Source organism: Fringilla coelebs (genome assembly GCF_963513975.1).
Source record: "Fringilla coelebs genome assembly, chromosome: 4".
Lineage (NCBI taxonomy): Eukaryota > Metazoa > Chordata > Aves > Passeriformes > Fringillidae > Fringilla > Fringilla coelebs.
In genome coordinates, this window is record NC_140032.1 from 42,498,060 (window position 1) to 42,512,967 (window position 14,908).

The 14,908-nt window shown below is 42.4% G+C and overlaps 1 protein-coding gene across 1 annotated transcript; it reads right to left on the reverse strand.

Moving 5' to 3' along the window:
* Window positions 1-12,797: 12,797 nt before the first annotated feature.
* NPY2R (neuropeptide Y receptor Y2) lies at window positions 12,798-13,955 on the reverse strand (the record flags this gene model as incomplete). Its single annotated transcript, XM_084204350.1, has 1 exon — window positions 12,798-13,955. One exon carries the CDS (start codon window positions 13,953-13,955, stop codon window positions 12,798-12,800), a length of 1,158 nt encoding a protein of 385 aa, XP_084060476.1.
* Between the last annotated feature and the right edge of the window lie 953 nt (window positions 13,956-14,908).

Sequence of the window (14,908 nt, forward strand, 5' to 3'; positions counted from 1 at the left end):
GGGACCAGAGTGGGTCACCACCTCCCTGCTCAGGCAGGGCCACCCCACAGCACAGGGCACAGGATTGTGTCCAGAGGGATCCTGAATATCTCCAGTCAGGGAGACTCCTCAGCCTCTCTGGGCAACCTGTTACAGAGCACAATCATCTGCACAGTAAAGAAGTTCTTCCTCATGTTCAGGTGGAACTTCCTGCCCACTGCCTCTTGTCCTGTTGTTCAGCCCCACTGAGCAGAGCCTGGCTCTCTGACACCCTCCCTTCAGATACAGGTAGACAGGGTGAGCTCCTCTCTCAGTCTTCTCAACACTGAACAGGCCCAGCTCCCTCAGCCTTCCTCACAAAAGAGATATTCCAGTCATGCTCCAGTGCCTCCATCATCTTTGTTCCCCTCTAATAAACCCACTCCAGGGCTTCTTTGTCTCCCTTGAACTGGACACCACTCCAGATATGCCTCACCAGGGCTAAGCAGAGGGGCAGGATCATCTCCTTTGCCGTGCTGGCAATGACTTTCCAAATTCCTTTCCAGGATACCATTGGCCTTCTTGCCCACAAGGGCACACTGCTGGTGCATTGTCCCCAGAGCTGCTGTCCAGGGGCTGGCCCCAGCCCCTACTGGTGCAGGGGGTTATCCTTGCCCAGGTGCAGGACCTTGCCCAGGTGAAGGACCCTGCCTGTGTCCTGGTTCATCTTCAGGTGGTTCTTCTCTTCCCATCTCTCCACACTGCCAAGGTCCTTCTGAAGGGCTGCACAGCACTCACAGTGGTGATAAAACCCACAAGTGTTGAGGCAGAAGGGACGCCGTCCTGGAAGAGATACTTTCTTCTCCTTTTTGGCACATTTAAATGCCAAGTCTTATTTTTATTTGTCTGATTTTTTCGGGAATGTGTGGTGTAAAACGCACCCGTTGGGCTAACTGCTGCTCCTCTGCACCATTACAGAACCAGAATAATTTCAGGAGAATTAAGTGAATGCACCATATTGCCCAAAAGAAGTGTGTGCACAAGCACTCAAAAATCAACCAGGCTGTCGTTCTACAGAAAATGGTTACAACAAAAGGAAGAATTCAATTGCAGAAAACGTTTTGATCGTGTCTGCACACGGAATAATGAAAGAAACCCAAACAATACAGTCTGCTCCTTACTAAAGTCAATAAATGCTACTAAATTACAAAGAGAAGAATTCACACCTACAGGTGGGTTCTTTTATGTTTTTTTGTTTACTTTTTCATCTGGTAAACTGTTACTGATCTTGTACTGCTGTTGACTCATAGTCTATGTGCTTGTCTGAAAAAATATCTCCATGTCTCTATTTCACTTGAGCCTGTACCTCTTGTAGTTTCCACAGGATCCTATGGTTCTGAAGCTGGCTGCTTACTTTCTGCCAGTTCCAATGATAAAGAGCCCCAGGTCATGGAAAACAAGCAGCACTTCATGAACATCTTTGCTGCTGTTCTTTCTTTCAGAGAAAGAAGAAAAAAAAAACCAAGAAAAAAAGCTTTACCTAAGTTTGACTATTTTCTCTCTGTTTCTATGGGAACAAGTGCAGATGAAGAAACAACTGCCAGCCATCAGCTGGATTGCTGAAACTCAAGCCAAGAAAACTGGCTGCTGATGAGGAGCTTGAGGCTTCCTTTGGACTGTCCACTGGGTTGCTAGATTTGCAGTTTTACAGTGTAGAGAAACAGGGAACTGCATCAGGTGTAAAACCAGTAAAAATAGTTTTTACCTGGGATCACTTCAAATCTTGTGACTTCTAGGACAAACTCAGAATAAAATATTTATTTTTACTAAAAGAAGGAACTAGTATACTAGTACTAGTCTACTAGTCTACTAGTTCCTTCTTTTAGTTAAAAAAATATTTTATTTATTTTTACTAAAGACTAGTAAACCTTCTTGCTCAGGTGATTAATTGCCCTTGAACATTTTTTCAATTTTCATAACAATACTTTAAAAGTATGGAGATCAGCAGATACCACCATTATCACAGATTGTCAACTCAAACACTTAGCTGAGTGAAAAGGGTACCTAACAGATATGGGGTTAAGAGGCCTGAGAAAAGACTCCTTTTATTACCCATCCCTGACCACAGCTCTAATCCCTGACTCTGTTACCATTTCACACAGCTGTTCTTTTATAAAACCTAATCTCCTGGCTCTAAGACCTCAACTTCTCCTTTCTATCCCCACACCTTGTAATTTCGAGCTCTCTTGCAATAAAATCCCCCATCTTCTTGTTATCCCATTTTCAGGCATCTCCATTTCAATCTTTTCAATCTTCTCCTGTGCCCATTGCTGCTGGCAACAGCTGTGAACACAGCCCTGGCTGCTCTGACTCCTCTTTCTCCTGTGTCCTCCCTCCTGCCTCAGGAGGGGTTTCAGATGGAGGACACAAGTTGCATTTGCCAATAATCCATCCAAACAAAGCTCCAAAGAGATGAAAGTAGGGCATATGAAAAAATTTGTCATAGCGCTAACGTAGCGCGTTTCTTTTTATTGCCTCTGTCTGAAATTGAGCGTGTGAAAGGCAGAGTTCTTCAGGCTGGTGCCACAATGGGATATAAATGGTCTGAGTATTGCTATGTGCAGTGGAGCTACACTGACCTAATTTATGGCAGCTGAGAATCTGGTCACCAGCTTACATGCCTACTGTTCTGTTTTTGCTTTGCTTTGGAAAACACCGGATGGAAGCGTTTAGCTACATTTTGCGGTGGCAAAAAAAGTGTGTAATACAAATTTCTGCATGAAAAACACTTTTCCTTCTTTTCCAATGGCTCACTCCATCATTTCCAGATATATTTGCCAACATTTGACTTTTTTCTCTCCTTTTAAAATATTGTTCTACTCAAATCAAGCTCAATCACTCAGGGAAAAAAAAAAAGAAGAAAAACGATAGACAAGTCTCAGTGTTAAACAACCAATAACTTTGTATTAAACATAGCATATAACTGAGGGTAAAATAAGATAAGACATCAGGCTTGTCTTTGGTTTTTTTCCCATGAAAAAGAATGTTTTGGTCTGGTATAATTTTACAGAGTTCAGTAGAGCTCCTAAGTATGGATTTACAAACCAATCGTGACCTCAAGTGGCACACTGTTCATCTGAATAAAATACCTGCCAGCGTCCATTAGGATTGAAGCACTCCTGAGTTGCTAGGTGCCACAGTGTTCAGATCCAGCAGGATCTGCATCAAGTGTTTCCAAGATTATAAACAATGGCAACACATCTGTGCCTTAATAGCCTACATCTCCCTTTAACCAGTCTGCAGCCACATTATAAAAAACATACTAAGAACACTGCCTAGGACCATACTTTTGTAATGAACTGTTTCAAAAATCAATTAAGCTGTGTGTGTTAATAGAAAATGAAAATCCAATGAATTGTTGAACTCTAATAGGCAATTCTCCCTGTGTAGATTTTGTCCTTCTCTAAAGCTGAATGCAGAAACTAGGCTGCTTTTTTGTGTTCAGGGTTGGTTTTCACTTCTTTCCATCTGAAAAGTGTTTAGTGAGGAACTGAAATCTGCATCAGGCAAAGGTTCTCAGCAGCCTCTGAGGATAAGACTCTAAATATGGGTGTATATGACTTTCAGACACAAAAAACCTCATAAACTCCAATTTCAAATGCTGAGGTAGATAGGAAGGAAGGATGAGAGTGGTCTTGGTTATACACTCAAGCCAAAAAAATTATTGCTGAATGTTAAGACCTGACCTCCTGACAGCCAGGAGAGAAGTATCCCATAGTGATCAGTGAAGTGGCCCAGGAAATGGGGCAGACCAAAAAACCTGGCTACATGAGGGGCCTTCCCACTTTTCAGGAGGGTTATTGTGGTGAGATTCTGAACAGGGGCTATAGACAAATACCTGGTCTCTAACACACCCATGGGGATACAGAAAGTAGCACCCATTTTTTCCAAGTAACACTGGCAAAAGCCACTCTGCATTGACATAATAAGGTGTGGGCTCCAATGTAAGGAAAGAAGTGTGGCAAGATATGCAAAGTACATGCTTTCCATTGGCTTTGCTAGGGGTTAGTCTTAGGGTGACCTGCAGACGGACAGAGCTCTCGAGGGCCTGATCATTCAGACTTAGTGAATCAGGACTTCACCAAAAACAGTAGTGTCTGCAAGCTTTCCACCCTGAGAGCGTTCCAGACTGTGTCTGAGAGAATGTATGCTCAATTAAGGCTGGAAATTATCCAGGTAAAATGAAGGCCTGCTACTTGGCCACCTTCAGTCAGAGTGGTAGGACAGGTCAATGAATTTTCAGTCGGGTGCTGCCAAGCATTCTGGGCAGGTTATGTGTGCTAAGGGATGTATAGCTAAAGGCATGAAATCATTTATGGGGAGATTTTCAAAGGAATAAAATGGAGTTTGAAGCATAAATTCAAAAGCATTTGCCACCAAAATTTGCTTTTCTCTATCTTTCAGCTCTTTTTGTAACAGAAAGTTCAGCAGTAAGTACATCAGCTGGCAGGAGTTCAGCTACCAACACCAAGAATCCCAATGGTACAAAGATTAGAAGTGCACTTCAGTCTGTTTGTGCTGGAAAAAGCAGTCTTAATAGTTTACCTCTTTAATCTGTTTTTCGTCTCAGCAACTGTGATACTGGTTAGGTGTAACTTCTGTAGAAAAACATTCATGCAGTTTCTAATCTGAAATCACAAGCACAGGAACAAAAATGTCATCAGTGCTCTGACATTCCTCATTTTACCTCTTCTTCTTTGATGAGCCAGCATTTCCTTTCTTTCAAGCAGGAAGGCTTGCTGTGATGGAGTTGTAGCTCTATTGGCACTTTTGGCTCTTTCCCTCTGTTTGAATGTCACTTGTTCAGGATTTCTGAAGACATAAGGCTGTAAACAGACCGTGGAGGATTGTCACTTGTAGATCCCAAGAGGAAAATCTCTTCTGTAGCAAACTGGGTGGGAAGATGGGCAACCAAATGTGAAAGGGGAGGTATTCAGGGACACTGTGTAGTTCTGCCAGCATCACACACAAAGGCTGTGTGTTTTGTTATCCAGGATCCTCCCCTTTCAGCAGCAGAGCCTGCACTATGAGCACCTGTTTCCAGCAGAAGGGACAAGCAACTTCCTGTGTAGCAGGACAAAACAGGTAAGCAAAATGCCTTCTTGAGCCAAAGTTCAGTATCTTTCAAGTCACATGACTGCCTCATCCTCCCATCTTGTCCTGTCAAGCACCCATGCAGGACTTTCTGCTGCTTTATTAATGCTAAATTACTGATGTTTTCATAATCATTTGAAGAATCATTATTTGGGGGTTTATTCAGAAATCAAGATTTAAACATTATGCAGCCAAATACTCTAATTTCCTTCGTAGTAGTACCAAGCTTTCCATATAGATACAATCTCAGAGACAGAGAGAAAAATTTTCTGGTATCATCCATATTAACTCTCAGAGAAGTAACAAACTGAGCAACAAAAATGATGAATTGGATTTTTTTTTATGGAGTGGAACAGCTATATTCTACCATAGGAAAGCCAGAGAAGCTAGAAATTAGCTGTACCATACATATGCAACAGATGCTTATGACATTATGAAGTGTTCCAGGAGTTTGTCAGGAGCAGCTAAATAATAAACACCAAATAGAAGTTGCTATGTGCTCTTATAACCCAAGATAGAAGAAGAGATCAGGAGAGATACTAGATAGTAGTTTATCAAGAGTAAGACAACATACCACTGGGGTTTCCAGCTAACTTAAGAGTCAGAAAGGCAGATTCTTCTGAGGTTTAAAATCAGAATTCATAGCACAGGCACAAGTACTAAGAGGGAAAGCATGATGAATGGGATAGATAAATCAGAAAGCATACTTTCAGGGAATATTGCAAGCTTAGGCTTTTGAATAGTAATTATGGAGAGCATGATTTCTCATTTCAATTTATGTCCTGGTAATCAATTATACACTGAGCTGGATATAAGCCCTTTTGCTGCCCATTAGAAGAAAACAAGCAAATAAAATAAGGATTCTGAATGCAATGAGTTCTCTTCCTCTCTTTTTCTACCTTTAATTCCAGTTGTCTGAGATAACCATGGAATTTTAACTTGGAAGAAAGCAAACTTGCTATGCACAGTGAGACTGACTTTATTATAGCTTCAGCCTTGAATAATTTTTATTTCTACTCGTCCTTGCAATCATTCTTCTGGCTTAATATGACTTATGAGAGATCTCAACACCGAAAACCACAGCGTATCCCTAGCACTAAATTTTCTGTCACCTACAGAAGCAGGAATTAAACTGGAAGAGGTTTCTTGATTCCTGCACATCATACTGGCCTGAACAAGCTCTGTGTGTTTCTGGGCAAGCATCTTCCTCATGCTGTGGTGACAGAGGAGAGGTTGGCAGTTGCTGCCCACACCCACCCCACCACAGCTGCACCCAGCTCTGTCCTAAAGTATTTATCTTTTGCAAAACCACCCATCAGCCAGTGTTAGTGTCAGTGCAAGAACATTAGCACTTCTTATCTGTAAACATTTTTCCCCATGGATCTTCCTGCCAGTTCAGTTCTGGAATGAGTAGCACAGCTGATGGAGGCACAGAGAAGAAATGCACTGCCGAAGCGCCAGTCTACCACCACTCACTTCACGTATTAATGTGAAGTGGCCATCAGCTTTTGGTGCCTCAGGCCACCTCAGTGCTCCAGAGAGTGGGAGGTACGAGAGCAAGTTTTGATCAGGGCCAAGGATGAGCTCCCTGAGGGGAATTGCCACGGCCACCCTGTCATCACTCACTGCCCCCAGTCTCCCTGTGACAGTAGGCAGCTTCCACGTGCTCTGTCCAAGTGTGCCTGGGAAACACTTTCTGTCAGCTCTGTTTGGGAGCTGCTCTGGAAGCTGGGCTGCACTGAGCTGGAGAGGCAGCAGACATGGGGCACTTTCACACTTACAACCTGTGGAGCTGTCCACTTTAGAGAGCAACCAGGATGAAGGTTGCTGCCAAATGCAGTGTGCTTTGTCCTCACAGCAGCATAAATTGAGATTCAAAGCACTGAAGAACTGAAAAATACTGCCCCAGCTCAGCTCCTGGGAGCAATGCTCAGAATCCACTGGGAAGGAGTGTTTTGGCCTCAGCTCCAACCCTCAGGTTTGATTTGGTGAGCAGCTGTAGCTGTGCTCTGCTGAGATGGGCTTGCCCCAAGCCAGAGTGCACTGAGAGCAAGGCTAGCTGGTTCGCCAGCTTGGCTACCTTAAATAAGTCACAGCACTGCCAAAAACCCTTAAAATCCAGCTGGCTACAAATAACTGATTTTGAAGTATGATAATAAATAGGAGAATTGTCCTAAATCTCTCTTTTTCTATACAAACTTGAAAGGATAGAAATAGTTTGACCCAATAAATGCGCAAGCAGGGATTCTGCTGTTGAAGACACCGTGCATAGCAGAGTTAGTAGGTTATCAGGGTTGTGAAGCATGCAAATAAAAGTCTGTTTCATATAAACTCCTGTTGTGCAATTCAGCTGCAGGTCCAAGAGGCAAACTACAGCCTTTTTCTCCTATGCAGATCTGCAAAACAAAAATTATAATCATGTTTTCAAGCTACACTATGCCTCCATCCATCCATCCATCAGATACATAATTCCACCATTTTCAGGTTTTAGAGTTTGAAGCTCTCTTCCTTCCACAGGAGCTCAGTGAAGTCTGAGAAGGAAAAGATTTTAATACAAGCACCAATTTTTTTTCATATATCCCATCTGAAATGAGCTTATGAGGAGCTTGTATGCATTATTCATCCCATATCCTGGCTAGAATTAATAACACATCCATTGCTTCTGATACCTTATCAGTACAGAGCTGTTCAGCTGTATTGCATTTAGGTGGAGTAATGTACACATCCGGGTTTACTTGCTCGAGAACACGATGTGAGTTTTAAGGCTCAAACAATCACGGGAATTTCTTCTCAGAGTTCCTCAGTTTCCCTGGGCAACGCTGTCCCTCGTACATACGTCTTCATTTGGCCTGGTTTCATTTCTACACGTTTCTCTCGCTGCCCTGACTAAAGGAAGAACAAAAGTCTATAAATCAATGACATCCTCACCAGCCTCGTTTTTGCTCTCTCCTTCTTCTTGAAGCATCAGCTCTACCATCCTGTGACTTTCTTACTTCTCCAGCTTCACCAGCTTCAGAGTTCTTCACTACACTTGTACTAATTTCCTTTAAAATGATAGCAAATTGAAAATATGAAAATCACTCCTGATTGCATAAATAAGCATTTGTACTGCAGTACACAGGTCTTTAGCAAAACCAATCTTGCATGGATTTACATATATCTCATAGCTTTTCAGGGCAAAGAACCTGTAATTTGGCACAAAGTAGCTTCCCTATTGTGGAGTGGCATTTATAATGACAGTTTTAGGTAAATAACTCAGGCATCCAAAGACAAAATTCATCCCTTAAGGTCATGATCTGGATTAAAGTAAGAAAATCCTGGAGAGAGTTTAGAAACTATGAAGCAAGGAAATGGATTATACTAATCAGTGAATTCAGTGATTTTTTTTTTTTTTGTGGTCTGACAGATGAAATGCAGGTAGTATTTTCCACTCTGTTTTTACTCTTAGTGTTATCTAACTTATTAGTATGTTGACAAGGTATGTATTTCCATTGCACATGGCATAGAAGCAGGGTTATACAGATAGACAACTATTTTCTACACACTTATTCTACAGAACAACTTTTGCCCAGCTCTGACGTACAATTTATATATAAATAGATATGCATATTAAACCCATTTGCTGTCAGGGCTTAGTGCTTTTATTTTAACTGCTTATGGCCTCAAATCTTTTTTTTCTCAGATTAACAATCTGAGAAAATCTTTCTATTCAGCCATAGGCAGCAGCCCTGAGTGGAGATCACAATTCTCAGTGAAGGCTATTTACTCACAGGGCCAAGTGAGAGGGTTCAGCACTGTCCCCACTTACCAAAACCTCATCTTCACTGGCTTCCCATAAAACCCTAGCAAGCTCACTCGGGATTGCTTCTCCCCTTGTAGCCCCTGGCTGTACCCTAAACAGGCAGTGTGACTTTAACACTTGTCCAGAAGCAGCACAGCGCTGTGTTCTCCTCTGAGGCAAATGCACGACAGCCTCAGGAAAGTGCATGAGTGCAGCTCTTCTGCCTCCAGGCTGGAGCTGCCTGGTGCCCAGCCAGTGCTGGGAGAGCACAGAGCTGCACCTATGGAATAACATGATGCTGATGAGTCGGGGATGGAAAGAAAGACTCCAGTCTTCAGGTGGACCAGAAGGCAAAAGCCTTTAATGAAAGCAGCGGGTCTTTTATAACAAGACTCACTCAGGTGATATTTGATTGGTCTCAAAGTAGAAACATCTCACACTATTGGTGAACTATGAATAGAACACTCTGGAGAACCATATCTGTAAACAACGGCTACAGAGAGAGAGAGATAATCATTGTTTTAATTCTTTCCTCTAGGATTCCTCTAGGAAATTATCTCTGTTCTTTCTTCAACTGAGCTGAGAACATCCACAATAAGAGACCGTTCAGGATTGCACTGCTGCCAAAGACTGGAGACACATTTCTGTCTGTAAAACTTGCAAGGCATCATAACATTTTCTTCCACGGAGGCCAAGAGAAAATTGATGACCAGCTAGGATCCTACATCACATCTGATGGCGTCTATGTGGTGGATAGGTCTCGTTTCTTTAATATCAAAGATCAGCATGGCACCAGTCCCAGTGAGCTCATCCTGCCTGTGCTGCAGTATCTTTATAGTAGATATACTCATGGAGAAGGAGGGAGGAGGCCTAGCCTAAATTGTCTGTATCTGTTCTGATATCCTTGTCCCTGAACCCGAGTGCCATGCAAAGGTCATAATTCCCTGCCCATAAAACCATGATATTCAATGTTTAATTGAACAATAGAACAGCTCTAAAAAGACATACTTTGCTGCCTGAGGAGAGGCTGCAGTGGGCTGGCTAGATCACACTGAGGAGAACTGAGTTCAAATTCTTGCTCTGAACCAGTGATGACATTTCCTTTTGGATGGGATGCCCTGCTGCCCACTAGCAAATCTTGCAATGGTTGAATGCTGCTGTTATCCTTTGGCTTTGTATAAAACTTGTACCTAAGCAACAGAAAAATAATATAATAGCTTAAAGATATAATTAAAGCACAAATAGGTGAATGGGGAGACGTGGATCCTGGTTCCTATTTCAGGCAAAACAGAATGTCCCCTGCAGACTTCTCAGTCCCGTGGTCAGACATTGCTTGCAGGTTCACTTTCCCTTACAGGGAAATGGGGATGAACCCTGAGTTTCCAGATCCTTCTGACAACTGGGATTTGGGGCAACCCCAAGGGATATTGCTACATCATTGTTTTTGATGATAAAATGCTGTGTTTTCCTAGACACATCCCTAGTGATGGGTACTAAAGCATGTAGCTGCGCTTGTGCAGGAGCCAAGTCCCAGGAGTGACTAAGCCATGCAAGAGGCACAAGTCAGTGCTGGCTCTTCCACATCTCCTCTTCAAGTGCCAGTGGGAAAATCCACACCTTGCAGTGGGACACTGTGCATGGGTTTGTCACCCTAAAGCAGGCACTGACCAAGGCACCACCTCCACAAGGCAGAGAGGAAAGCCATGCAGCAAATTAGAGCACCAGTTCTGGCTCAGCATCATGTCTGCAAAGAAAGCTCAGGAAGCCATAAAATAAAGATACCATGAAATAAACTGAAAGATTATTTGTAATTAATTGCTCTTATACAGGATGATGTAAAGCAGACTTAAAATTAGAGAGAATTAGTCTGGCAATTGTAGATTTTGCACACACTGTCATGGTTACTTCAAAACTGTCTACATACCACACTCTAACAGGCTTAAAGGAGTTGAAACAGAACTTCTAAATCATTTGCGTTTTAAATAAAGGAGGCTATTTGTAGTAATAATACTTTTGATGAAGGGTTCAGAGTCAAGTGATACGTGTGATTGATGTCCATAATAATTGCACACTTCTATAATCCTTCTTCACCCCTAAGAGTTTTACATTTTGGATATTATTAATATTCAGACAAAAATAACTTGTGGGCAATATCATGTCCTGAACATGGTGGAGAATTAATCTATTTTTTGTAAAACTGTTTAAAAATGATGGATACTTTTTCTGCTCGAGTAAACACTAGCTAATTCAATTCTCTAGACCTCCCTTTTCTGCTCATGAAAATCCAAGTCCAAATGATTTCATGGGTATTTAAAGGATGGTGTCAAATACTGAATACACAAAGATGAATTTCTCCACTTGATAAAGACCTGATACCATTCATTACATTGCAAACATTTCAGCACTGGAGTTTTATTGGGTTTTAATTTGTAAGAGAGATCATCATGAACTTAGGAATAAAAAAAATGCAAAGAAAAAATGCCGCTGCTGAAATGCAGCTATCAAACTAGACTTCAAGTGAAAATATCACACTTGTTTTTATTCTAGATAAGCAACAGGGCAGCCGGGAATAAACATGGATTGAAATTTTCTTCATCTCTTTAATGAGTTCAAAGGGGCTTAACAAAGACATAGAAGAGTTGAACATTGCTGTGTACAACACGGTAAACAGATTAAAATTTTATACCTGAGCAAAAAAGGAATTTAACTATTAACTACAGCATGCAGAATAACTGATAAGTTATCACATAAACATAGCATACTGTTATTAGGTTACAGTCATTCAGATGTTCTTAAGCCTAAAGATGGAAAAAGCTCCGAGACGAGATGAGTATGTGACATAAAACCACAATAAGGAAAAGCACTTTACCATCTAGCAGCCTTTCCAGAGGATCAGAATTATCTGCTGTTTTATTATCCAGGCAGAAGCAGCAACAATTCAAAGCCTGTGGAGTTAATAATACATTAGACATTTAAGCAGGTCCTGAAAATGAAAATATTAGCAGTTTATGAAGTGCTCACAGAAGACCTGAGCTTGCATTCCCTGCCCTCAAATGCCACTTTGAAGCACTGCATTTGTGAGCCGTTCCCAGAGCAGAATGAAAGGCAGGAATCTGCAGGGAATGACTGATCAAGTCACAGACTCGTGATTTTCTCACCAGCATAAACGCCAGTTCTTAGGGGATGACTTTTTACCCCATTCGACTGGCCAAAACCCACATTCCATTTTATGTAGAAACTTGACCTTTCCTCTCACTGAATCCAGTATTTGGGTGGGTTTTGTTTTTCTTTTCTCTTCTGTTTTCACCACCTAATCTGTTTCAAATGCTCTGGCTTGAAATAGTCTAGCACAAGTCAAAAAGAAGTAACATATTTCTCTTCTGAATTCCCTTGTCTTTGCAAAAGATGCCTGTAGGAGAGAAGGGTCTGAAAAGTTTGAGGTTTAACCAACACAGCTGATTCTCCCACCAGACATGTTTCTTTCTCCTGGCAGACTTCTGCAATCCTTGATTTTCACATCAAATATGAAAACTACCCACTCCCACCACCAATATTCCTATGCTACAAATCAGCCATTTGCCTTCCTCCAGCAAAACCAGCAGACCCTGCACTTGTCATTTAGACCTGACAAGAAGATATGGGAGGGATGGAATAGTTTTTATTTACCCTGTTAGAGACAGGGTAGAGACAGCCATAAACTAAGCCTCTCCCTTTTACTTCCTTGCAGTTGTATATTTACATACTCTTGGCATCAATCAACTCCCCTCAAATCATAATACCTGCCTCGACTTTCCTGCTACTGTTCTTTCACCATGTATGAATAAAACTACACATTGAAACTGCATGTACCAAAATGGGTTCATCCCTTTGTACACAACATATTTCTTCTTTACAGTCAGACATCCTAGACATTGGTAGGTTGTGTGAAAGAGTCCCCAGGGAACTGAATCCTCTTGGCTTCTAGTTTCTTCCTGGCTTTGAAAGCTGCTGATACCTCGGGGTGGATGGAGTCCAGCCGCTGCTCACACTGGAAGGCCGTGAGGAAGGCCGTCCTGTAGTTGTTATTCATCCAGCCATAGAGGAGGGGGTTAGCAAACGTGGAGCACATGGCAATGACGTGGAACACCGTGTAGATCAGTTTGTACTCTTTCAGGTCCAGCACCTGACTGTCAATGTCACTGACCAGCTGGAAGGTGTGAAAGGGCAGCCAGCTGACAGCGAACACCACCACCACGCACACCAGCATCTTGGTGGTTTTCTGGCGCCGGTGGTGATACTGGTCATTGCCCGCCCCGGGGCTAACGTGGTTCTTGAGCTTGGTCCAAATACGGACGTAGGCATAGGAGATGACTGCCAGAGGCAGAACATACTGGATCAGGAGCATGGAGATGCTGTAGATGGTGCCATAGTTGAGCTGCCCCTCCCCTGGCCACTTCTCAGAGCAGACCACAATCTTGAAGTCAGGAATGATCTCGATCAACGAGTACTCACGGAAGATGGCCAGAGGACTTGCCAACAGGGCACTGACCGCCCAGGCAACTCCTATAATCAGGAAGCTGATCCGCTTAGAGATTCTGCTCTCCAAGTGGTAGACGATGCAGCGGTGACGATCCAGAGCGATCACAGTCAAAGTGACAGTGGACACGTGGACAGCAAGGGCCTGGGCATAAGGCACCAGGTGGCACAGCACCGGGCCCAGTTTCCACTCGCCCAGGAGCGTATAAACCAAAGTGAAGGGCAGGCACAGCGTGTTCACCAGCAGGTCAGCCACCGCCAGGTTGGCAATGAAGAAGTTAGTCACTGTGCGCATGCTTTTGAACTTGATGATCACGTGGATCACGAGGGAGTTTCCGATCACTCCCAGCAGGATGATGGAGCAGTAAGCAAAGATAAGAATTATCTGTACTTCAACAAGTGTTGTGCTGTCCTTCAGCTCCGGTTTAGGGTCCAGAGCCAATTCGTTGAGTGGCGTGGTGTATCTTGTCAAGTACAGCTTAGTGAACAGCTCCATTTTCATTTCATCCGTCTGGTTGTCCTCACCTACTGCTTCCAGGGGCCCCATCTTCACAGCAGCCTGGTCTAAGCCACAGAGCTGCCCCTGAAAACAAAACAGTACAAGAACAAGTGGAGAAATTGGTCCACATGGGCTAAGACAAGAAGCAAAGAGCTAAAGCTACATCTCTTTCCTAACCCACACACTACATTGCAGGATTAAGAGAAGATCTGTCTTAATATATTTGAATTCTCTTGCCCTCACATTTTGAAGGCTGATCCAGTAATATTATTTAGGCATGACTCCTGCTGAAAATTGGAACAGATTTCAAAAGCATTCCAAAGACAAAGTTTGCCTAAGTAAATGCAGAAGGATTAAGATCCTGCTGGGCAGCATATCTTTTTTTTTACAATCCACTACATAAAACTAGTGCTTATTTAGCACAAATCTTCCAGTAATATCTATGGGAATTCTACATGGAACAGCACCATCCAGACTGTTATTAGCATAATAATCTTCCAGCTTTTCCTTAATGAAAAGTGTTTCCTTTAAATAGTTACTAAATTCTTACAGGTTTATGTCCTTCCTTAACATCAGTGAACTAATTGCTGGGATCTTTCTTTAAGAAACTTTGTTTTACAATAGTTTATACCATGAGGCAAATAAAAAATACCACAGAAATTGAATGGAAATAATAGCATTTCTTTGAAATGACTGCATAACTTATTCATGCTGAAATCAATTCAAGAAACAATTGAAACACAGTCATACATGATATTTCCTTTCTGTGTGATGTTTCAGAAAACAGAGCTCCTTGGAGGCTGCCAATCAGACATTCATTTCTGACTGCAGTCATAGCGAAGAGCAAATCATTCCCCTGCTGAAGTCAGTAAGAATTTCACCACTGGCATAAAAATCACTTTTTTTTTTTTCTTCCTTACACAGGCTGAGCCAAATTCTGTGCTACGCTAAGACTTTGGTCAGCACACTATATGAATGGTTTACAGTCAGATGCTGACTCA